This window comes from Zootoca vivipara, chromosome 12 (genome assembly GCF_965207765.1).
Source record: "Zootoca vivipara chromosome 12, rZooViv2.hap1.1, whole genome shotgun sequence".
NCBI classification, from domain to species: Eukaryota; Metazoa; Chordata; class Lepidosauria; order Squamata; family Lacertidae; genus Zootoca; species Zootoca vivipara.
In genome coordinates, this window is record NC_142595.1 from 49,216,531 (window position 1) to 49,240,876 (window position 24,346).

At 48.2% G+C, this 24,346-nt stretch overlaps 1 protein-coding gene across 3 annotated transcripts; it reads right to left on the reverse strand.

Annotated features, from left to right (window-relative positions):
• Window positions 1–977: 977 nt before the first annotated feature.
• Window positions 978–22,619, reverse strand: VAMP2 (vesicle associated membrane protein 2). Of its 3 annotated transcripts, XR_015946676.1 has the most exons (6): window positions 22,459–22,619; window positions 9,500–9,620; window positions 6,166–6,324; window positions 5,309–5,360; window positions 2,030–3,943; window positions 978–1,968 (listed from the first exon to the last, which is right to left on the reverse strand). XR_015946676.1 is itself a non-coding variant. In XM_035134476.3 (5 exons), coding segments are annotated over exons 1-5 (351 nt in total). In that variant the 5' UTR covers window positions 22,461–22,619; the 3' UTR covers window positions 978–3,926. The 3 variants fall into 3 exon arrangements, 2 of the variants coding, with proteins under 2 accessions (XP_034990367.2, XP_088512185.1); XM_035134476.3 differs by having other exon boundaries at window positions 978–3,943; XM_088656059.1 differs by lacking the exon at window positions 22,459–22,619 and having other exon boundaries at window positions 978–3,943; window positions 9,500–9,676.
• Window positions 22,620–24,346: the final 1,727 nt, after the last annotated feature.

A 24,346-nucleotide genomic window follows, 5' to 3' on the forward strand; every position in this document is an offset into this window, starting at 1 on the left:
TGATTTTTGCTGGTTCCTACTGGAGTACATAGAGCTAACCTTTTTTAAAAAAACACACACACACACACAAAAAACCAAAACACCTCAATTGGATCAAGTGTCTTTGCACTCAACAAAGGGGCAACAGCTGGAATACGAAACCTTTAGACTTCCAACAGCTTGCTGCTACATCGCCAGCCCACCCATGAGGCAAGGTGAGGAAACCGCCTCGGACAGCAGGATCCACAGGGGCAGCAGATCTGCCTTCCAAGGAATGCATCGCCCACCTAAACATTAGAAAGAACTTCCTGACAGTAAGAGCTGTTCGGCAGTGGAATTTGCTACCAAGGAGTGTGGTGGAGTCTCCTTCTTTGGAGGTCTTTAAGCAGAGGCTTGACAGGCATATGCCAAGAATGCTTTGATGGCGTTTCCTGCTTGGCAGGGGGTTGGACTGGATGGCTCTTGTGGTCTCTTCCAACTCTATGATTCTATGATTCACTGCTGCTTTCCTTCCACCCCTAGAGAGCAAATGGTGAGGGGTTGACATCTGGGGTATCCTGGGCTCCTTTCTCCCGCACAAGAGACTGTGATTCCCATGCGAACCATCGGGTAAGGTTGATTTTATTCTCACCCGCCACTGTAGATCTTGACTCACCCCTTCTTCCCTGGTTGGGGGGGGGGTAGGCCTATTGAGCCTCGCACCCAGTGCCAAAATGTCTCGAGACGGCCCGCTAACTAGACGAGCAAAGACTGACACACATTTACACGCCGTTTTCATGCCCTTGAAAAGCACGGAAAGCATCGCATATATTTCTGTTTTCCCCAAAACCCCAGAAAAAAACCCATTCCAGAAATTCTATGCTTCTTCCAGTCACTTAACGTGTGGTTACTTATAATATTGATTTTCTTTCAGCCAAGTTATGAGATTCCTTGCGCTGCCCCAGCGAGTGCAGAGGCCAGCCCTTTTCAAGACAGACAAGCAAGACAAAGAATAATAATTGGGCGTTCTCCACAGGACATTTATTGTACTATTTTTTTCCCCTTCCAAATTTCAGGTATTTTTCACAGCATAGTCATTCCCGGTCATGTCCGTAACGAGTCCAACCCCTTTCCCGCATAACCCAGGCCTGCTGAGGAAGAGGGAGGAGGAGGGGGAATGGGCAGCAAAGCAAAGGACCTTTCCTCACCCCCTTGTGCCCTGATCTACCCTACCCGTTAAAATACCCTTTCTACCTTTAAATCGGTCCCTTTCCCCAGCAGGAGTTTTCTCCAACTAAAAGAGGGCTGCATCCAGGGAGCTGGAGAGCAGCAGTGACACCTGCTGTCCAGCTGGAGAATTGCAGCCCCTTCTCTCTCAAATCATGCCCTAGTACAGGCACCCCCAAACTTCGGCCCTCCAGATGTTTTGGACTACGATTCCCATCTTCCCCGACCACTGGTCCTGTTAGCTAGGGATCATGGGAGTTGTAGGCCAAAACATCTGGACGGCCGCAGTTTGGGGATGCCTGCCCCTAAAAGAAACACACCCTTTTCCACAGCATATATGGAAGACAGATGCGTCCAGGACCTCCACCATCCTCGCTGCTGTCTGTTCAAGGAGCAACCTCAAAAGTTTCCCCCTCCTCCAAGGGATAGCGCCCCCCCCCCTTGGGCTCTCCTCTTCCCCAGCAGTTCACAATATCCAAGCATCCACCTAAGAGAATTGCCGGCAACTTTTTTCAACAGGGGAGGAGGCGGCAGTCATATAACCTCCTTGCTCCCTTCGTTTCCCTCCGTTGCAGGGAGCCAGGATGTTAATCAGGCTTCTAAGCCTCCTCCCCACACACACGGTTCAAGTTCTGCCCCAACGCCCCGTTCTCACTAGCAGGACGCCCCTTGCCAAGTCCTCCCTCCGAACTGGCAGGGGGCACCCGACTCGCCAAGCTGCGATGGTGATTCCGTGGAAAAGCCGGCTCCTCTCCTAGTTCCCTCCTCTTGAAATTCCTTGGCCTTGAGAGAGAAGAGAGAGCGATCCAGAACCTCTCCTAGTTCCCTCTTGAAATTCCTTGGCCTCGAGAGAGAGCAATCCGGAACACAGAGACGAGTGGATAAGGGATAATCTTTTAAAACAGTTGCCCCACCCCCTCTACTTGGGAGAAAGGGGAGGGGGGAAGAGGAGAGGGGAGGGGGAAGATGTACCAAAAAAATAATAAAAAAAGAGAGTCACACATCGCTGACATTATAAACAGGCCAAGAAATATGGCAGTTTGTGCTGAACAGGAATTCGGGGGGGGGGGGAGAGAGAGTTCACTCGTCACAATATCACGATTACGACATTTGCAAAGCGGAACTGGCTGATCTTGGGTGAGGATGGGGAAGTGGGGGCAGAGAGGAGGAGTTTCCCTCTCCCCCCCACAAAAAAACAGCCTGTATTCAAGCCAGCCTCCTCCCTACTCAAATCTCTACACACACACACACACACACAACCACAACACACACCCTTCCCTTGCTCGTAGTTCCATTCAGAAATTGAGAGAGTAGACACAGAAAAACTATTTTGCTATAGCGCAAAACTGGCCCAAATAGAATTTCCCAAGCAGGGGGAAAGAAAGACATTTTCTTGCTCCGAAGTTTATTAATCAGCAACGCTCCCCCCCCAATCCCCATATCACTTGATGTTGAATCTGCTAGTTATCTGTGCTTTCAACAAAACACACAAACACACTTCTGAAAGGAACTAAAGGCAGAACTCTCGCTTGCTTGTTACCCGGACACGAATGACGATACCCCAATTCCCGGCAAATAGGCAGTGATTGCAAGAAGAGGACGACTTGGGAGTTATATTTTGGGGTGTGAGCAGCTATCCTGCTTCCCCTAGATAACCTTGGCTCCCTTACCGGGCAGGTCTGAAATGTACAGGTTACATTACCTTGTATACTCGTATTTTTAATATTATTATTATTATTATCAAAAAAAGAGAGAGGCAGTTTTCATTTAGGAGATCTATGGCATGAAAATCATCCGCCTCTCCCATAAGTGGCAGGAGGAGGCGAGGAGAGGGCTGTTGCAGGATTCCCAAAACAGAGCTGCTCCCTGCACAGGGGGAGGAGGGGATTATAAGGTATAGTGTTGCTTACTTCGAAGACACAGCACACAGCACAACTCCAGGAATGTTACAGAAGATCACGAAGGGTAGAGGTTCTTCCCCGCCGGGGAAGGGGCTGAGATCAAAAGAGAGAGCAAGCAAAGGAATTTCCGACACCCTAACACACCACAATCTAGTCCAATGTCACAGCGGTTGCAGGAGGCAAAGGGTCACAATCCAGACCAAGGGAAGCTGGGCACTCATGGCATCCCACTTCCGACGAGGTGCCTTGATATCTTGGGATGTAAAAGATTGCAGGCAGGGAGATAAGATCCGCAACCCAAGATTGCTCCAACATTTGGATCCGGGTGATTTTTTTTTTTTTTGCATGGGGAGGAAGTGTGGTGGGCCAGGGTGCCTTAGAAGTTTCTGAGCCCAGCTAAGTTGGGAGAAGGGTTAAGGATCACGGAGAGTTATTGGTCCTTGAAGATTTTAGTTAAAAACCAAGACACTGAAAAAACACTGTCAGAGAAAGAGAAAGAGAGAAGTCGGGGGTTGGCAGGAGAAGAGGAAGGGGGAAAGATTCCATGACACATGGAAAGTCTAGTAATAAATCTACAAACAGACAAAATATATTATATTATATATATATATATATATATGTATAAATAACAAATCAGGCTATTTACAAGACACCCACACGCAATGCACACCCACACACACACACCGGAGGGGAGGAGGAGATTTGGGAGGGTGTAAGGGGCGTATGGAGGGAGGGGCGGCGGCTGGAAGATATGGCTGAGATCTAGAGGAGGGGGGATGCTTTGCCCCTCACGCTGCTCCCGGCCTTGCTCCTGGATGAGAAATGGCTCCATAAATTCCATTAAGTGCTGAAGTAAACTGCAAGAGGAGGAAGGGGAGGGGGGAAAGGACCGTTAATAACCTCAAGAGATTCAGCCACTCCCAAACTACATCACTCCAACTCAGCTGCTATCCACCCAAAAAATATATCTGTGCAGCTAGGTGGGTCCAGGCAGCCAGGATGCGGTTGCTCAGGTAACCCACTGTGACCACCCCCAGAACACACACAGAGGGATGGGCATACCTGCCAAGTTGCTGTCAGAGAAATAAGGGACCGGGCCGGAAATAGCAGACCGGACGTAGCGCTGCCGCCATTTTGGAACTGGGCGGAGCATGCTCAGAAGTGACTTTTGATGCTGCTTTGCCCAGTTCCAAAATGGCCGCCGCGCCAGAAGTCGCACTGCAGCCATTTTGGAACTGGGCAGAGCAGCATCAAAAGTTGCTTCTGAGCATGCTCCGCCCAGTTCCAAAATGGCCGCCACGCCAGAATAAACGGGGGGGGGGGGGACAAAAAAAATCCGTTTTTTCAGCTAGGAACAGCTGGAAAAACGGGGATTTCCCGGGGAAAACGGGAGACTTGGCAGCTTTGGGGATGGGTGCTAACGCCTGCCAAGGGTGGTCCTTGACTAGAGGAAGAAGCCGATACGGCCAAGCCAAGTTCCCACTGCCATTCAAGTCTCCTCACCTCTCCCCACCCCCTGCCGGCATTTGTGTAACCCTTTCAAAGAGAGCGCCACACGCAGCTCCTTGTTGCAGCTCTTTTTCACAACCACCCTATAAGGTAGGTCACTGTCTTGACCGTACCAGCTAAAGAGGTGCGTGGCTGCATCAGAACAAAGGCCCGTCCGGACAGGTTCCTGGGATTCCTGCAGCAGCCAACCTCTGGAGATGTTACCACCGTCACAACCAGATTTATGAGCCATCCGTTTGAAGATGGGGGAATGAGGCACCCTCACAATTCAGGGACCACGAGGAAAGGCAAAGTGTCGCCTTCAAGGAAATGCCTGGGGATCAAGAGCCTGCCTGGAAACCAAACTCCCTCAGCTCAACTTTTGTATTTGCCTCTCACGAGGGAGCTGAACTCTTCGCATGCTCTTTCCTTTCCTTACTGCTTTACTTGCTCCAGCACTGAACGCTGGGCATGGGGGGAAACGGGCACCAGCCTCGCTCTGGTGAAAGAGCTTGCTCTGTAGAGAACAGACTGGTAGCCCTGAGCCTTTTCTCAAAAGGGAAGCAGCAATGCTTTTTTTTTTAAAGACCAGAACATTTTTTTCCCCTGTGGCTGTGCAACCCTGTCTGCCAGAGACGGGGGCCTGGACCCAGAACGAGCCCAACCGACTGTAAAGACAGACAACCCGTCCCACCCCGAAAATATGGCCTTCACTAGGAGAAGGAGAAACTCACCGATGATAACGATCAAGATAATGGTGCATATCACCCCCAGGATTATCATCATCTGCAATTGGGAGAGAAGAAGGGGGGGGGAGCGAGAGCATGAGCTGGGAAAAGGTGCAATGAGATGCAACTGGTCTCTGGGAACAAGCAAGGGCAAGAGCAGCTTGAAGCCCACTCCCTGCCTATGGGGGCCTTGCAAGTTGCTGCAGGAGAAGAACTGAGAGCAATATTGTGGGAGGGGGTCTTTCTAGGACCATGGGGAAACTGTCAAGCTCCCTTCTCATTTTTGTTGTTGTATGATGGCTGTTGTTTATGTGATCTTCTTGTATTTACAGGACTGAAATGTTGATTATTATTTTTTGTACGCTACCATAATTGCTATCCTCTTGCTGCGCTATGTTATCTATCATGAAAATTGCTTTTGCACTGTTGGGTTTTCGGAATGCTTCCCTGTTTTCTTTGTTGTAGGCCGCTTTGAGCAAGACTTTTTTTTTTTTGCAGAAAAGCGGCACACAAATAAAATGAACGAACGAACGAATAAACGAAGCAAGTGAACAGGAGAAAGCCCTTCCGGGGACAGATCCTGCAGCTTAGCCCACTCGGAAGCGACACACTGCCCCACTCACTTCCCTTTCTCCAGTTTAGAAGATTCATCCACGGGGAATCTGCACATATACTCAGAGGGCCAGCTCTTCACTCTTAAGTTTTATAAGTCTGAAGATTGAAAAACGGGTTCTTGGAGGCTGGGCAATACTGAGCCTTCTCATTCCCATTTAAGACCTGCACGGCCATTTCGGCAATGCAGGGAAGGGCTTTTAGCAGCACATTCGAAGGGCGCCATATGCGGGTTGCTCTTTCCGGGTTACCTTTAGATTCTTCCACCAGTACTTGCGCTTGAGCTTGGCTGCACTGGTTTCGAACTGGGAGGCGCCCGCCTGCAGAGCGTCGGCGCGGTCGTCCAGCTCTGAGAGCTTCTGATCCCTCTCGAGAACCTTGTCCACATTCACTCGCATGATGTCCACGACCTGGAGCAGGAAAAGGAAGAGAAGCAGTTATTACTACAGTATTCTGCATTTATTCAGATTTATATGCCGCTTTTTCCTCCCAGATGTGCAAGGTTCAGCAAGTTCTCCTCCTCGCAACGACCCTGCGATGTCGATGTCGTGACTGGCCGAATGGTCACCTTTCTCTGGGCGAGGCCACTTCATGGCCGACTGGGGATGCAAACCCTGTTATCTCCCACCATTACACCACACAGCTGCCAATACAGCTTCACACTTCCTCCTGGAGACCACTGTAAACACGAGAGACCCACAAGCTTCTGCCGACCACAGGGAACTCTGCAGGGGGAGGGAGAACAGGCCAGTCCAATCTGCCCCCCCCCACCCCAATATCTCACACACAAGCAAAAGGTACAGGAGATGCCGTCTCACCACAGCAAGCACTGCAGAAAAGGCCCAGAGCACATGGGCTGAAAAGCAGAGAGAGAAAATGGATGCAAGACGAAACCGTCCCCCCAACGCTCACCTTGCGGCAGCCATGCCATCAGGCTTTCTGAACTCTTCCCTTTCCCAGCTCAGCATTGCAAGGAAATTTTACATGAATCTGAAACTCTCCATTTGTCAGACTCCAAGCTCCCATCAGCCAGGTCAGGGAAGAAAGGAGTTGCAAACCAGCATCATCTAGAGCAGGCATCCCCAAACTTCGGCCCTCCAGATGTTTCGGACTACAATTCCCATCTTCCCCAACCACTGGTCCTGTTAGCTAGGGATCATGGGAGTTGTAGGCCAAAACATCTGGAGGGCCACAGTTTGGGGATGCCTGACCGAGAGAGTTGCAGGTTCCTGACCCCTGCTTGTAAGAACACCTGCTTTTTTCCTCTTCCCTCCCCATCGCATTTTCCTTCTGAGGGTAGAGAAGCAGCTGCACTTTGATTGAACTTTATAAGCTGCCTTGGGAGCCTTTTCCGCTTCAGAGTGGGGTGAAAATTGCTTTGGATAAACAGAATTATTCCCCTGGGCTTTTGCTTAAGTGACACCACGACTTTTGCAGAATTCCGCTGCTGGTTGAGGCCACCGCTGATTTCAGTCTTAAGTCTCATTATTGTTTCATACTCTCCTATTGTAATCAGCCTTGAGTACAAATATCGGGAAAGCCAGGGTGGAAGCGTTTTAAATATTCTCAACAGGAGAAAGAGGCGGGAATGATAACTCTAAAGCGCATGAAAAGTGAGACACCTACTCTCACAAGTTTCCAGAGGGGGTTAAAAGAGTAGACTGCTAACTGCTAATAAGGCCGGGCTGATGAGCACAGCCAAAATTTGCAACACAGGGTTGTATTTCATTTACAGAAATATTTCTGTCCCACCACACCACTAAACAGCATGATGGTGTATAATGCTAAAACCGTAAGATGCAATTAAAAAAACAAAAATGCAGATAATCGTTAAGGAAATTGGCTGATCAAAATAAAAATCAAAGTACTGCAAAGGCCTGTCAGCATTATCTAGTTATTATTTATCAACTGAATTATATCCCACACTTTTTCTGGGAGGGGGGGGGGGTGGCGTACATGGTTCTTCCCTGCTCAATTAATTGCCACAACAACCCCGTGAGGTAGGGTTAGGCAAACAGACTAGGACTGCCCCAAGGTCACCCAGTCAGTCTCATGGCCGAGTGGGGATTCGAACCCTGCTCTCCAAGGTCCAACATGCAAACCACGACACCACAGTGCCTCTCAACATGAACAAGTCATTCAAGAGAAAGCCAAAATTTGCTTTAGTTCTGTTTAACTACTTTGAGGTTGAAATGACTTTAAGCGGTAAAATAAAATAAAATCAAGCGGCATATAAATTTTAGTTAGCAAAAAAAAGAAAGCATGCCTGCTGAATCTCTGCCAGGAGTGTGCTGCACAGCATAAGACACTGGCACTAACTCCCGAATTTCTTGTTAAGGCTGACTAGGCCTCTGAAATATGGGGAACATCATAACAGCAGCCCATTCGGATGACCTCAGTGATTGACTGCAAAACCTTTTCAGCAGGGGGCCTGTCCACTGTTCCTCATACTTTGTGGGGGGCCGAAATGAACAAATTTCGGGGGGGGGGGTTGAACAAATTCCTATGCCCCACAAATAACCCAGAGATGCATTTTAAATAAAAGGACACATTCTACTCATGTAAAAACACACTGATTCCCGGAGCGTCCACAGGCCGGATTTAGAAGGCAATTAGGCCGGATCCGGCCCCCGGGCCTTAGTTTGCCTACACAGGACCTGGGGTGTTACGGGTTCAGGCGATGGCTGCCTTGCTTTATACTTGTCCCTTGATCGTATCACAAAGTAGTTGTGTTCTATGTTATAAATCAAGCACTGCCAGGAATTGTTTCTTTTGTGTTTTCCAGAGTATTTTCTGAGTACGTTTCCGGGCACAATTCAAAGTGTTGGTGCTGACCTTTGAAGCCCTAAACAGCCTCGACCCAGTATACTCTCCACCCCCATCGTTCAGCCCGGACACTGAGGTCCAGCTCCAAGGGCCTTCTGGTGGTTCTCTCACTGAGAGAAGTAAAGCTACAGGGGACCAGGGAGAGGGCCTTCTCGGTGGTGGTGCCCATTCCTTGAGATGCCAAGGAGAGAAACAACTACAGTGGTACCTCGGTTTAAGTACACAATTGGTTCTGGAAGTCCGTACTTAACCTGAAGCGTACTTAACCTGAAGCGAACTTTCCCATTGAAAGTAATGGAAAGTGGATTGATCCGTTCCAGACGGGTCCGCGGAGTACTTAAACTGAAAGTACTCAAACCGAAGCGTACTTAAACCGAGGTATGACTGTATCTGGCTTTCCAATGACATCTGAAAACAGCCCTGTATCCTTTCAATGTCTAGTGTTTCACTGCTGGAAGCCGCCCAGAGTGCCTGGGGAAACCAAGTCAGATGGATGAGATAGAAGTCATAAAATTAGTAGTAGCAGCAGCAGCAGTATTTTCCTATTAATTAAAATTTTTTCACTGTGCAGCCTATGTGTTTGTGCTGTGTGGAGGTAGGCCTTTTAGTCCATGCTCTTCTCCCACCCTAAGCAATTATGTGGGAAGAGTCACCTTGCAACCCCACCCCTCCCCAATCCAACAGAGGTGGCAAGGAAAAGGCGACTTCTCTCCCCCAAAGCTGCCCAGCTCCACTCTCATCCTTGCCCACGCAACTGACCTCATCGACTTGAGCCTGAGTTTGCTGCAGCCTTCTGTTGCTGGTAAGGTTGGGGGGTGGGGGAGGAGGGCCACCCCCCTCTCCTCCGGCAGCGGGGGGCGCGGCAGCAGCGGGAGCCGACCTGCGGGCAAGAGAGAAAGCGAAAACTGCGGTTATCAACATTATCTTCCTCTCCCCGCCCCGACTTCATCTCACATTAAAAAGTTGTAATTCCCAGCTGTCTTAGTAAGGACAGCTTACAACAGGCACCCCAAACTTCGGCCCTCCAGATGCTTTGAACTACAATTCCCATCATCCCTGACCACTGGTCCTGTTAGCTAGGGATCATGGGAGTTGTAGGCCAAAACATCTGGAGGGCCGCAGTTTGGGGGTGCCTGGCTTACACCATTAAAAACAAAACATGGAGGACACAGCAAGGCAACTGAGCTCAAAGAACTGTGAAATGTAATTAATAGATTCAAGCCCAAAACATATACAGTGGTACCTTGGTTCTCAAATGCCTTGGAACGCAAACAACTTGGAACCCAAACCCGGAAGTGTGTGTTCCAGTTGCAAACTTCTTTTAGCACGTTTTGAGTGTTACTCTTCCAATTTGAGTGCCACACTTCCATTTTGAGTGTTACTCTGAGGTCCGTCTGTTTTTGCTGTTCATTTTGCCTTTTTGTTTTGTTTTTGTGACTGTGTAGAACCCAGTTCAGCTACTGATTGATTGTGTGACCGCAGTACATTGTTTATTGCTTTCATTTTATGAATCCATGATCTCGTTAGATAGTAAAATCCATGTTAAATTCCAGTTTTAGGGGTTGTTCTTTAAAGTCTGTAACGGATTAATCCATTTTGCATTACTTTCTATGGGAAAGCGTGCCTTGGTTTTGGAACGCTTTGGTTTTGGAACAGACTTCTAGAACGGATTAAGTTTGAGAACCAAGGTACCACTGTATAAAAGAAAGACATGCAATGAAGGAGTGGCCTGGAACCCACTGGCCTGAAGGTCAGATTCAGTCTTCACATTTGGCCCACCACAAATCCTGCCTCACACAGCCATAATTAGGCTTGCCACCTGAACTGCAACACATGGGGTATTTTAGAAGGGGGTGTCACAGTGAAGAGGGGTTAGCACTCCATGTAGCCCCATGCCACAATTAGGCTTGGGGGGGGGGAGCCTTTATGAGGTTTTGTGATGCATGGGGGCAGGCCTGGGGTATTTTTTGAGAGGTGGCGCTCCATACAAGGCCGTATGTAAATCAGGTAATGAGCAAAGAGGCATTTCACCCTCTTCAAAAGTGGTTCTGGGTCCAACCCCAGACAGTCAACCTCTAGAAACAAAAGCATTCCACCTAAAAAGCATTGTGGGGGCATTAGGTGAGCAAATATTTAAGAGGCATGGCCTTCTCCGTGGTGGCTCTACAGCCCTGGGATACCCTCTTGGTGGATACGCATCTGTCTTGTGGACAGAAACTGAAAGCATCCTTTTGCAGATGCAGACACTGAAATCATCATATTTGCAACTTGCTTTTCTGTTTTTAATTTAAATCCGAGTGCTGCTTTTAGACTCTGCTGTTTAAAATCCATATTATATATTGATTTTTATGTATACGAGTTTCTGTTAGCCTTCATTGCATCATCTAACTCATGGATAGGCAAACTAAGGCCTGAGGGCCGCCAGATCTGGCCCAATCGCCTTCTCAATCTAGCCCACAGATGGTCCGGGAATCAGTGTGTTTTTGCATGAGTAGAATGTGTCCTTTTATTTAAAATGCATCTCTGGGTTATTTGTGGGGCATAGGAATTCATTCATCCCCCCAATATATATATATATATATATATAGTCCACCACCACCCCCCAAGGTCTGAGGGACAGTGGACCGGCCCCCTGTTGAAAAAGTTTGCTGACCCCTGATCCAACTGGTATCCGTTCTCAGTTCCCTACAAGAAACAAAAATAAACGAACAAAACAAAAGAACAATGCCACCAGCCTTGCATTTAAGTTCCCCAAAGTGATGACATAAAGTAGTAGCAGCCATCAAAACATTTAGGAAGCAGTCTTCCTACATAATTGTGTTACGTCAGTTATCATTACATTGATGGCCCAGAAAAAAAACTAAAAACAAAACAAACAAAAACACTTGCTGTGTGCAAACTCATACTTGCCACAGGCAACTTGATATATACAGTGGTACCTTTATGGTTTATGAACTTAATCCGTTCCGGAAGTCCATTCTTAAACCAAAGCGTTCTTAAACCAAGACGTGCTTTCCCATAGCAGCAGGGGACTCAATTTACACTCAACAGGAAGCGGAACATGTTATTATTCCAAGGCAAAGTTCACAAACCCAAACACCTACTTCCAGGCTTGTAGCGTTCTTAATGCAAGTTGTTCATAAACTAAGCTGTTCTTAAACCAAGGTACCACTGTACAGGAATTACCCTCACCCCTCAATTGCTCAAAAGGGCTTTATCTCTCTATCTTTATCTCTCTATCTTCAGGAGATTCCTAACTATCTTTTGCAACAAATATGGTCAGCCCTATCAATAATGGCAACGGAATTTGATTGTCCGTGGCTACAGAGTTTTTTGAAAATCAGCCCCAGAGCTTGCAAGTCCTGACAGCACACAGACACAGACACCTGGCTGAAGCACCTGCCCAAATGGGAGACACACCTTGAGTTCCAGAGTGAGGAACGGGTGGGATGCAAATGGAATAAACTAAAATAAACACCCATATTGTTGGTGTGCGTCAAACACCTCTTAACGTCTGCCAGAATGATAATTTGTCAAAATGGGTGGGTGCGGGGAGACAGTACACCATCATTGAGAGAGAGAATGTAAAACTGATACGGTAGTATACATCAGGCACCCCCAAACTTCTGCCCTCCAGATGTTTTGGATTACAGTTCCCATCATCCCTGACCACTGGTCCTGTTAGCTAGGGATCATGGGAGTTGTAGGCCAAAACATCTGGAGGGCCGCAGTTTGGGGGTGCCTGGTATACATCATGGGTAGGCAAACTAAGGCCCGGGGCCCGGATCTGGCCCAATCGCCTTCTAAATCCAGCCTGCGGACGGACTGGGAATCAGCGTGTTTTTACATGAGTAGAATGTGTCCTTTTGCTTAAAATGCATATCTGGGTGATTTGTGGGGCATAGGAATTCGTTCATTCTCCCCCCCCCAAAAAAATAGTCTGGCACCCCACAAGGTCTGGGGGACAGTGGACTGGCCCCCTGCTGAAAAAGTTTGCTGACCCCTGGTATATATGGTTATGCTTACATATATGGTGAGAGAAACAGAGAGGGCAGGCAACAAGTCAAAGCCTCTATCAAGAAATATTGAGTCTTTCTATACTGCACTCAAGTCACAAGGTAGAGGATAATGAAAACCCATTTGTGTTTCTTGCAACCCTGTGATGTTAATTTATTATGTCCTGTTTCATTATGGAAATTTGTTCCTTTATGTTTAGTTCTGGAGATCTCTTTCTAGCTTTATTTGGCACCTGTTATTACACTTTGCTATGTTATAAGTAAATATATGTAAATAATATATGAATAAATAAACACCTATTTAACCCCATAGCTTCCCAAGTGCCCAGCACAAACCTACCTTCCCTATCAGAGGTTTTGTTTACATGCCACAAAAACTGAACAATCTAAAATAAAGAAGGTAACTTGCAATGCAAGCCCCCCCCCCCCAAGACTACCCTTTTTAAAACAAGAAAGCAGCTCCTGGCCCCCGCCAGAAAAAAAGAATATCTGCTGGGCATGGGGGAGGTCTGCACTTTAAAAACTCTGGTGGGTTTAAGATAAAAGGCTATAATTAGAGGGGGATTAAGAGCAAGGACACTAAATTTAATCCCTGGAAAGGGAGACCTGGACATTTTCATATCAAGCTTTTACAACGAAGCAGCTCCGGGCAGCACAAAATCCTACAGACCACAGGACCCTGATTTTCCAACTAAGAATGAAATCGTCTCATTCCCATGGAACAGATGCTTGTACACCGCACCCATATCAGAACAGCTCAGCTTAGGCAAAACACCTAAAATTCACCCATGTTTTCTGGGTACCTTTTCCAGCTTTGATTGGCACCCATAGAAACAAAGGCTTGGGTTTCTTCCCCCCCCCCAGGTCTACGCTCAGGACCCCTGGTTTGCACCAACTGGGTCTCATTTTCAAAACAATTAAAATGAAAGACGGGCGATTTCAACGGTGAGGAAAGGGACCTGCAATTCCCTGACAGACAGACAGGCACGCGCGCGCTCACACACATTCCCAAGTGCCTTCTATTTTCAGACAGTGACGCCACACCACCGAAACAATGGCAAGTAAAGGGCTGGGATCCATCCCTCAAGGGGGATGGGGAGAAGGCTAGAGAAACAAAACCAGCAAGTGCTACAGAGAATGACACAGAACAAAAATGAGTTACCAGATCTGATTTGGTTCCCCCCCCTTCCTTTTTTTTAAAGAGAGAGAGAGAGAAATCCCAGGCCATTGGAGACCATGTTGAGGACAGAAATCACGGTTATGTAAAAGGGTCTTGGGAGGGTGTGCGCAGGGGCCCAGAAATCCAGTGCTCCCCACAAACCTTTGTCTTTATGGGTTTGCTAACCCACGGAGCAAGTTGAGATGAGCTTCTAAGGCTGCATTCCCCAACTCAGCGCCCTCCAGATGCTGTAGAGTAGACCAGTGATGGCCAAACTTGGCCCTCCAGCTGTTTTGGGACGACAATTCCCATCACCCCAGACCACTGGGTCCTTGTTAGCTAGGGATGATGGGAGTTGTAGCCCCAAAACAGCTGGAGGGCCAAGTTTGGCCATCACTGCGTAGACTAGCGCTTGCCATCACCCCAGACACTGGCCACACTGGCTGATGGGAGTTGTAGTCCATAGCAGCTGGAGAGCACCCTTGGTTGGCTGTATGAAGGCTTCGTTCTGATTAAGTGATGTAACTGGGACCTCTTACGTCGCAGAATGACTCCTCCATCCCCCTTCCCTCAAAAAAGAAAAAAAAACCCTGCACATTGAGATGTAGCACATCCCATACCCTTTTAAAATGTGGCTCTTGGGGGGGGGGTATTATTCGGTTATTGCTTTTATTTTTTATCTTATATACTGTACTATGATCTTTTTATGTGACACCTCCGGGCAAAGGGCGGTATATAAATTCAATAAATAAAATAAAATAAAATAAATAAAGGAAAGAAGAGGCTCACAGTAGCACCCCTTCCACTTGCACATTACCTTTACTATATGCAAGGAACTTTCCCCACGGGCGAGTCACGTGAAATGCTCCCGCCCTCAACCCTGAACAGTCCGAAATGGTACAGCCCGGGTGTAGGGCTGGCTAAATCTCGGAAGCTGTCAAGGAGCCAGGCATGACTGGCAGGAGAATAAATGATGCAAAATAAGCTAATGTATGGCTCATATATTAAGCACGTACACACAGCTCCAAGGGCTACGAGGCAGAGCGACAATGCTTGGAGAAAGTAAATGCTTCTGAATATCAGGAAGGCAGAGCGTTCCTGTGCTCAGGTCCTGCCTGGCCACTGTGAGAACAGGATGTTGGACTAGATGGGCCATCATTGGCCTGATCCAGCAGAACACTTCTTATGTTCTTAGGCCAATTAAGAAATTTCTTCCTTTTGTCTTTTCCCCTGTTGCATTTTGAAGAACACCAGTCCTTACCTTCCAAGTCCCGGACTGCAGAATCCGGGACCAGCAGCCCTGTGACACCAGAAGTTGAGTCGACGTAACTTCCGGTGTCGCTTTGCCCTTCTATGGGCACCAAAAATGGCCGGCGGCGGCTTCGAAAGTCGCTTGTACGCATGTCAGGAAGTGCGTCGACGCAACTTCCGGTGTCGCTCCGCCCATCTATGGGCACCAAAATGGCCGACGACGACACCAGAAGTCGCATCTATGCACTTCCGGACATGCGTACAAGCGACTTTTGAAGCCAGCGGCGGCCATTTTTGGTGCCCATAAAAGGGCAAATCGGAAAGAAAAAAATGGCCGCCGGCAGGAGAAAATAACGGAGAAAAACAGGAGACGAAGTGATACGGGGGACCACCGGGAAAAGGTAAGTAAAAACGGGGGTTTCCCGAGGGAAATGGGGTACTTGGCAGCTATGCCAGTCCCTGCCCAACATGTCGAGGACAGATATATATGTAGAACCAGTTTCCTTTCGTTTCTCTCACTCACATGCTATTCTTCTTTTTATATTTAAAAAAAGAGAAAAAGAAGCAACGTTAAACCGCAGAAAGAAGGCAAGATTTATGATAAATGCAGTAGCTAACGGCTTTAACATCTCTCACGATAATGAGGTCAGGGGTGGTCCATGGACAGAAGGGGAAGCAAATCAGTTATGTGCAGGAGATTTTGCCCGAGATGCTAAGTAACCATCAAACCACTTCCAGCTCAGAGCAGCACACCTTGTTATTTCTGGAACCAGCACAAAACAAAACAAAACAAAACAAAACACAAGAACGAAAAGGAATGATGGGAGAAAGCACCACCCCTCTGACTGTTAAGGGAAGCACTGGCTACTGGAAGCCCCCCCCCCCAAAAGTAATGCATTTCCATCCTGCTTTTCCCTCCATGGAGCTCAAGGTGGCATGAATGGTTCTCCCCGTCTTCAATCCCCTCAGCAACCCTGTGAGGTAGGTTAGGCTGAATGGGGATTTGAAGCCTGCTCTCCCAGTCCACCACACTTGGGGCAGGTTGTAGGTGTCCAGCCCAGATAAAGCTCAAAATCTGAGCAACTGCAGTACAGGTTGCAAAAGTTACCACCTCCCAGTTCAAAGAGAGGGAGGTACCTTCAAGCCTGGCATGTGAGTTTGACTTCATTTTTTCTTTTCTCCAGCTCAGCTAGCTGCATGGCAATTTCTCTGTTTGAGGAGAGGGAGGAACTGCGCAGTTCAAGTTACCAGTCCTCAGGACCAGGAAGGGAATGCAAGAAACATTCACTCCAGAAGGGATATATCAACACCCTCCCGGACCTGCTTCTTCCAAAAAAGCCATTAAAGGCACTTCAGAAAATGGACAGAGCACTCTGGGCATTAAGGATTTGAATTTTATCAACAAAACCCCAGGTTTTAAAGCGCTGATATACATACTGTACATAAAGTGCTGGTATACATACGGTACATACATACATGCTGGTCTCTATCCCCTTCCTCATCCCATTATTGTGCAGGGCGCAAGACAGCAAAAATAAAATATTCACTACTACCAGCTAGTTAGAATTCCAAGTGCAGATAGCATTGCACAGGATATAAAATTAATAAGGGTACTCTTATAACACACACTTAAAATCAAATGTTGGGCTGAGAAAAACCCAGGAAGAGTCATATAGCTCAATGTGTTTGAGCATGTGCTTCGCATGCGAAAAGTTCCAGGTTTAATCCTCAGCTTCTCTAGGGGGATAAGGCTATATGAATTCCTGGAGAGCTGCTGCAAATCAGTGTGGTCTATATGAAGCTAGGTGGACCAACTACGGTATCTGACTCAGTATAAAGCCTCTTCTTGAGTTTTTGTCTTCCACCTGCTTTGCATTTGGAAAGTCCCAGGGGGTTCTCCCCAATTCAAAGAACCGGGTAGAAAGAGAGAACCTGGAGCTGGCTGCTGCCAGCATAGCTGCCAAGTTTTCCCTTTTCTCGCGAGGAAGCCTATTCAGCATAAGGGAATTTCCCTTTAAAAAAGGGAGAACTTGGCAGCTATGGGACACAGAGGGGATCTCAGCAGCCTCCTCGCCTCGGGAAACAGGAAACGTGCAGAACTGCAAAGATCCTCCGAAAAACAAACCCTTAAAAAACCTACTTGGCGATAATAAACCAGCCAGGAATTCATCCTCCAATCAAAAGACGCACGTACCAAGGTAATTTAAATAATTTCTACATCAGATAAAGGACAGGCTTATCGCGCAGAGGCAATTGCACATCCAAAGTCCACCTTTGTTATGCCAAGTCATTTGGTAAATTACAAGGGTGAAGGTTCAAGGGTCAGGGTCCCAAAGGGGGCTTATAAATGGGCGGCGGGGAGGGGGGGCATTACAGGTGTGTAAAGGTGGAGGGACGGATGAGACTGCCTTTGGAAACCCAGGGATTTACATCACAGAGTGGCCACGCCTACTTTTGCCTCTGGCCCCACACACCACTCCCATGTGGCCCCCCAGGAGGGAATGTGGCCCTTGAGCTGGGAGGGCCCCCCCCCCCCCGTAGCTGTGACAAAAGCTCTCATGAGAGAAGACTTATCTCGGTGGGGCTGGTGGGTGTTACCCTATCTGCAAGGCCAAAACATGACTTCACACCAGATAAGGAGGTGACTTGAATCATCTTCTGACCACCTCTTTGTTTTAAAGGCACAAAGCATGTACTTGTTGTATCAGCTGCTCAGAACAAAAGGTTTTGTTTGTTCTCTAGTAGGCAAGGCCTTTAGAGGAAACCCTTCAATTTCCCCCCCCCTCAGTCAAGCCATCTGCTGAGGTTCCATGCGGCTAAAGGCACATATTGACAGGCTGGGGAAGATCGATCGATCGATCGATTCATTTCCATATAACGTGACACAAATCAGCCACGGATGATCCTCACGATTTAGGGAAGCCCACACCCGCTCCCTGCCTCAGGCTAACAAAAGACGAGCACAGGCAAGGCAAGGCAAGGCAAGGCAAGGCAAGGCAAGGCAAGGCAAGGCAAGGCAAGGCAAGGCAAGGCAAGGCAAGGCAAGGCAAGGCTGTAAAACATTCCTGTGGTCTAGTAACTTGGTCAGGCTGCTAACATCAGGGGAGGCGAGAAAAAATGAAGGGTGCAAGATGCAATGGATACCGAAAATTATTTGCACATCCTGGGAAAGCCGCAGGGGGCGTTACCCCCCCCCTCCGTCTCCTTTACAAAACCCACCTTCCAAATTACGGACTGCCAGAACAAAAAGGCAGTTTCAAGTAAAGAGGGGTGGGAGAAGAGATCCATTCATTGAAAGTAGGGGAGGGGGAGATTGAAGGGCAAAGTGAGGGAGGGTATTTGATCACAGCACTAGGCCCCTCCTCTCTTTGATTCAACCCAACCACACACCCTCAAGAAGAGACCCCAGGGGGATTTACAGACCGCTCCTAGGATGGGGATGTGTTTCCGGTTCAGAATCACAGTACTGTAGAACTGGAAGGGGCCATGAGGGTCATCAAGTCCAACCCCCTGCAAATGGAGGAATCATTTGCCCCATGTGGGGCTCAAACCCACAACCCTGACTTTAGTGTGAACACTCTCAAGTCACTCGGACCCATTAAGGGTTTTTGTCGTTATTTGGCGGGGGTGTTAACCACAATTGGTTCTGGTACAAGGATAAACTTTTTAAGTACTCAGACCTTTTAGAGCAAGAACTGGGATAATCGGTATCTCCATGTCTCTCCCTGCCCTTCTAAAAAGAGGGGAATTATTATCTAAGCAGAGGAGGCTAAGAAGAAATTAAAAAGGCGAACAGAGAAGAAAGTTTGCACAATTACATATGCCAGTTCATTGGAGGAGAGAATGCTAAATGGTGTGTCCCCTCACCCAAATCCGTTATTTGATTTGGGTGCACAGACCCTCAGAGTCCCTTTCCAGCGCTACAATTCTATGATTATATGACTACAACTCCCATCATCCCCTGACAGTTTAGTCAAAGATGATGGCAGTTGTGGTCCCACAACATCTGAGGGCACCCTCCCCTAAGTTTAAGAAGGTTGCTTTAAGGCGGGGGTTCCCAAACTTGGGTCTCCAGCTGTTTTTCTCAGACTACAATTCCCATCATCCCTGACCACTGGTCTCGCTGACTAGGGATGATGGGAGTTGTAGTCCAAAAAAACAGCTAGAGACCCAAATTTGGGAAACACTGTTTTAAGGTATACAGAGGAGATGGAGGGAATGGTGATAATACTGCTGGAAATGAGTTACGTGCATTAATATATATAGAGAGAGAGAGAATATGTTGTTGTACGAGTGTTATGAAGAACTGGCTAATTAGTTTCTTTCATATATAAACCTTTGATATATTTTAAATTCACATGCTGGACACATGATGCTACTGAGCTATCATCTGATTAAGTACACAAGTCAGGTCTGTAGGCCCATTTTAAAAAAAACCCACTGAAGACTGGAGTAAGCTCACATCAAAATCTGTGGCTCATCAGTGGGATATTGGTGGATTTTTGTGGATAAAATATCTCTGTAGCTCTACACAGCATAAGCTTTATTAATACTCAGGCAGAAAAAAGTACGCATAGTCAAACACAGCTGTGGGGGGGAGGGAGGAACGATGTAAGTTTATAATTTTTGCACCGGCTGATTTTTATTATTTTAAATCTCATTACAAAATCATCATCTGCTAATTTAGCAGCTGTTCTCTCTGTGTTTGAGCTCACAATATTCCCAGAAGGGGGCAGGGTGAAAATGGAGGACTTTTCTCCACAAGGCACGGAAGCGCCACTTGGAACCTCAGAATGTTATTACAATTATTATTATGTGTTAAATCTGCATACAGCCCTCCCACCCGTAGATTTCAGGGCGGCTCACAACACAGAGAGGAGTGTTCCATCATAGCCCAGCAGTGCAAGCCATCCCTTCAGGAGCAAAATCCCCAGATTTCACCACCAAAATGCCTGCCCCCCCTCCTTTGAATTCTTCAGCTCAGAACGAACTCTAGACCATCTGTGTGCATGCAGAGTGCAGCTCCCTTGTCAACCAAGCATGCCTAAAGCATTTCTGCAGCTGACTCAAAAGCATCTTGCCCTCCCATCACCCTCTATTTTTAAAGAAATTTGCCAGAAAATATCTCCCGGTCTCGTTGCACATCTGTTCCTGCCTGCCATCCTGTCACCCCTTCAACACCTCTCAATTCTTGGACATGCACACCACCGTAGCCCCCAAAATATACCCACAACAAATGCCATATATATATTCCTTTCCCCTCACCTTCCAACTTCCAATCCCTCCACACCTTGTTCTCTCTCCCTTGAACCTGCCTGTTTTTCTCAATTACGCACGTACATTTCCTGTCCATAACACACAGACCCAACTCTAAATCTTACCTCCCAAATCCATCTCCTCCACAATGTCATCCCCCTGTCCCTGTTCCCACCCCCCTTTCAGAGCTTAGGAAGCGTTTTTGGGAAAGGCAACACAAAATTCGTGAAGGATCTACATCCTCCAGAAAGAAAAAAACAGAAAATCTTCATATTGGGGGGGTGGTCTCTACGACTGCTTTCTATGGTGCACAAAGGGAGCCCACACCACAAAGATGTCAATCTCAGCAATGAAAGGAAGCTGAGGTTTTTGCAGAATAAAGGGGGGGCATTCCACTCTCGCCCTCCTGCCACCACAAAAGAGGAACAAACAGCAAAGGTTGAATGAAAATAAAGGAAGTGACAACTGCCTGGGAAAAAAGGGTATTTTTAGCGTCATCTGTCTCTGCCTGCTTGCGTTTGCAAAATCTAAAAATACTCAAAAGGGTGAATATGGGAGGGGTGGCAGGTCTTAAACGTGCCCCCTTCCGCATCCCCATTATTTCAGACGTGGTATGGGGCTGTATCTGGTGCCTTACTGAAGGGGAAAAATGGAAAGTGGGGGCACTGAACACATATATCTGGTCAGATGATGCTTTCAGAACACCCCCACCCCCCTCTGTCGATTTCAACCACCAGAGCATTTGGCATCCACTGGCGTTTGTGGGGAGGGGGGATCTCTAGGTACCCAACGCCACCATATACCTTACACCTGTAACCCCCCGGGGGGGGGGGAGATCCTGATTCGTTAATATTTTACACTGACACAGGAATCAGTTAATCCGCCTCCAGGTATGCTAATGGAGGAGAGAAAAAAGGGGGGAGGAAGCAGGCACTCCCATTTTAAAAAAAACACAGTACTGTAGAAACATTATATGCATGCAGAGTTTTTAAAAATGTATTTAATGCTAGCTTTATTCTGCAAAATATATTTTAAAAGGAGGAAGAGGGAAGAGGCAATTCTCCATCAAAGCAGGCAGAGATTAAATGGATGGGGACAAGATTAAAGCGAAATGTTCGACTGTTTATTAAAATCACCTTCCCTAGATCAAGAAGATTTCGAGGGGGAAAGAGGAAACGGGGCTCTCATATAGGTCCTCCCCAAGGAAGGGAAGGGTCATACACAATGACCTCATTTATGTCTCGCAATCTTAGGGGGAAATGCAACAGCACAAGTTGTTTATTTCTCTCCTTGCCTATTTTAGGGGGGCTTTCTCCCCCCCCCGACTCCACGATTGAAGGGGGGGATGAAATGAGAAATGCAACATTGCAACCAGTTGATCTCTTTGCCTACGGAAAGATACGAGGCTTGGAGAGGAGGGAAGGAGGGAAGCTTGACGGTGGCGGGAGAGGCACCCCCCCCGGCCATCTCTTTCAAGGTGGAGGAAGGCTCATTGCCCCCACCCCGCTCGATCTCTTCCAGCCGCCTCACGTCCTTGCCCTGATCCCCCCCTCCTTCCCGAGATCGCCTTAGGCTGATGTGTGGGTGGGCGAAGAGAGACACAAACGGAAAGGATAACGTGCTTTTGCGTGGGGGAGGGGGCAGCGCAACATTTCTACATTCATTTCACCATTTCGCTCCCTTCACCCAGTCCAACGCCCTAAAAACCTGGTTGTTTTGCAAAGGACGGTGGCCAAGCCCTTCGCCGCCGCCTTCTTCTCCCCCTCCCCCAAATGGGGGTCCAAAGCTAATGCACGAACACTAATGCAAGCCGGGGGTCATTGCACGCCACCGATCTCGGCGTAATGACCCCTAAGCACCGAAAAAGGAGGCAAAACCACCCGCGGGGGTCCATTGCGTGGGCGGCTCTGAACCGCCTTCCCTCCCTCGCGCCGGCGAGCAAACGTCAAAACCCTCTTTTTTCACATGCACCCGCTTCTATGCACCCTGAAGACCATTGCTCGCCCCCCGGCGCTTTGCAATCGGGCGCTACTCACATCTCCGGGGATGCTGGTCGAGGCAGTTGCGGGGCTCGGAACGGGGTTGGCGGTCGCCGCGGCGGCACCTGCTGCTGGGCTCGCGCTCACTGAATGGTGCGGGACCGCTTCGGCTGAGTCGGGAAGATGGCGGCCGAGCTGCTGGCATCCGGGAACTTCAGAGAAGGGAGCAGGATTGAGGAGGAGGAGGGGGAGGATGAATGGCACTGGGAAAGGGAGGGGCGGGGCGCAGGGAGGGGGAGGGGGAGCAGCTGCGCGGCCGCCATGTTGACTTGCCTCCTTTCCCGCACAGCAGGCCTTTGAATGTGACTCGCTTATCCTTCTTCCCCGCCATTGATGACCAGGGAATTGGGGGGGAATGAAATGAAATGAAATAAATTAGTGTCCAGTATGAAATTATTGATGTGTGTGGGAGAGAGAGAGAGAGAGAGAGAGAAAGGCAGAAAAAGCACAATGACAGGGTCACCTCACAATCTGAGGGAACAGCTCTCTCAGCCCTGTCTTGCTGCTTTAAGCCTTATGGTTTCCATTTAATGAGTGTGAAAACCACCATAAATGCAAATGAGTCACAATCCTCCGTTAATAGCTCTTAATACCTCTCTAAAGCTTTCATGAGGGAAGGGGCTACACCAGGCATCCCCAAACTGCGGCCCTCCAGATGTTTTGGCCTACAACGCCCATGATCCCTGGCTAACAGGACCAGTGGTCAGGGATGATGGGAATTGTAGTCCAAAACATCTGGAGGGCCAAAGTTTGGGGATGCCTGGGCTACACCCATCCCCACTTCTTTTTGCTTGGTTTTAAGTGAGGTATTTATGGGAGGCACTTTTAGGGAAAGTACAGCAAAGTAGTAAAGCATCGGACCGCAAGGCCTGCAATGAGCTTGGTAAAAGCCTCATGGCCCGTCATTGACTGCCAGCCAAGATGGAGTCGCCATGGGCCAAGGAAGCGTGCCTCCTAAGTACTTTGGGGTACCTCACAGAAATAAGATTCATAAACGGAATGGCCCATCTATGGTTACTGCAAGGCACAAAGTGGAGAAGGAAGCTTCCAGTTCTGCTTGAGAGTTCCCCAGAAGCCCCTAGCCGAACGCCATTTTGTGACAAGATGCTGTGGCCAATATGTCTGCTGGGTTAGACCACCAGCAGAGCTTTTACAGCAATATGGCTTTGTCCTGGCTTTGAGGGAAAGAAGCCCTCAAAGCCAGGCTTGGCAGGGGGTTGGACTGGATGGCCCTTGTGGTCTCTTCCAACTCCATGATTCTATTATTCTAAGCCGCTAGGATTGGGCTGTTGACACAATCCCTTATTCGTCCAACTAAAATGGCCGAAGGGTCAGTGTAGCTAATGCAGGTGGATTGAGAAATGAAGGCACACGGTGCATTGTCAAACTACGGAACTTGTTCCCACGAGAGGCAGAGATGGCCAACTTGGTTTAAAAAGAGGATGAGACAAATTCAGAGAGGAGGAGAGGGCTATCGATGGCTACTAGCCACAATGGCTATGTTCCTGTCTCCAGTCAGAGGCAGCAGTGTTTCTGAATACCAGTTGCTGGAAACCACAGGAGGGGAGAAGGCTATTGTGTTCAAATCCTGCTTGCCCGTTTCCCACAGTCCTCTGGTCGGCCACTGTGAGAACAGGATGCTGGACCAGATGGGCCATTGGCCTGATCCTTGCAGGGCTTTCCTCATGTGCTTCAAGTCACAAGATATAATGGGGGGGGAAATAAGAATGTCAAGGAAAACACAGCTAGAGGAGAATCGTCTCCAGGAAACCACCCAAGCGGCCGTTGAGCCACAGATACTCAGAGTCCAAGTGGCTGAAAAGTTGAAATACAAAGGATCTTGGGGGGAAATTATACACCTAAAAGCCAGTTAGGGGAGGTGAAT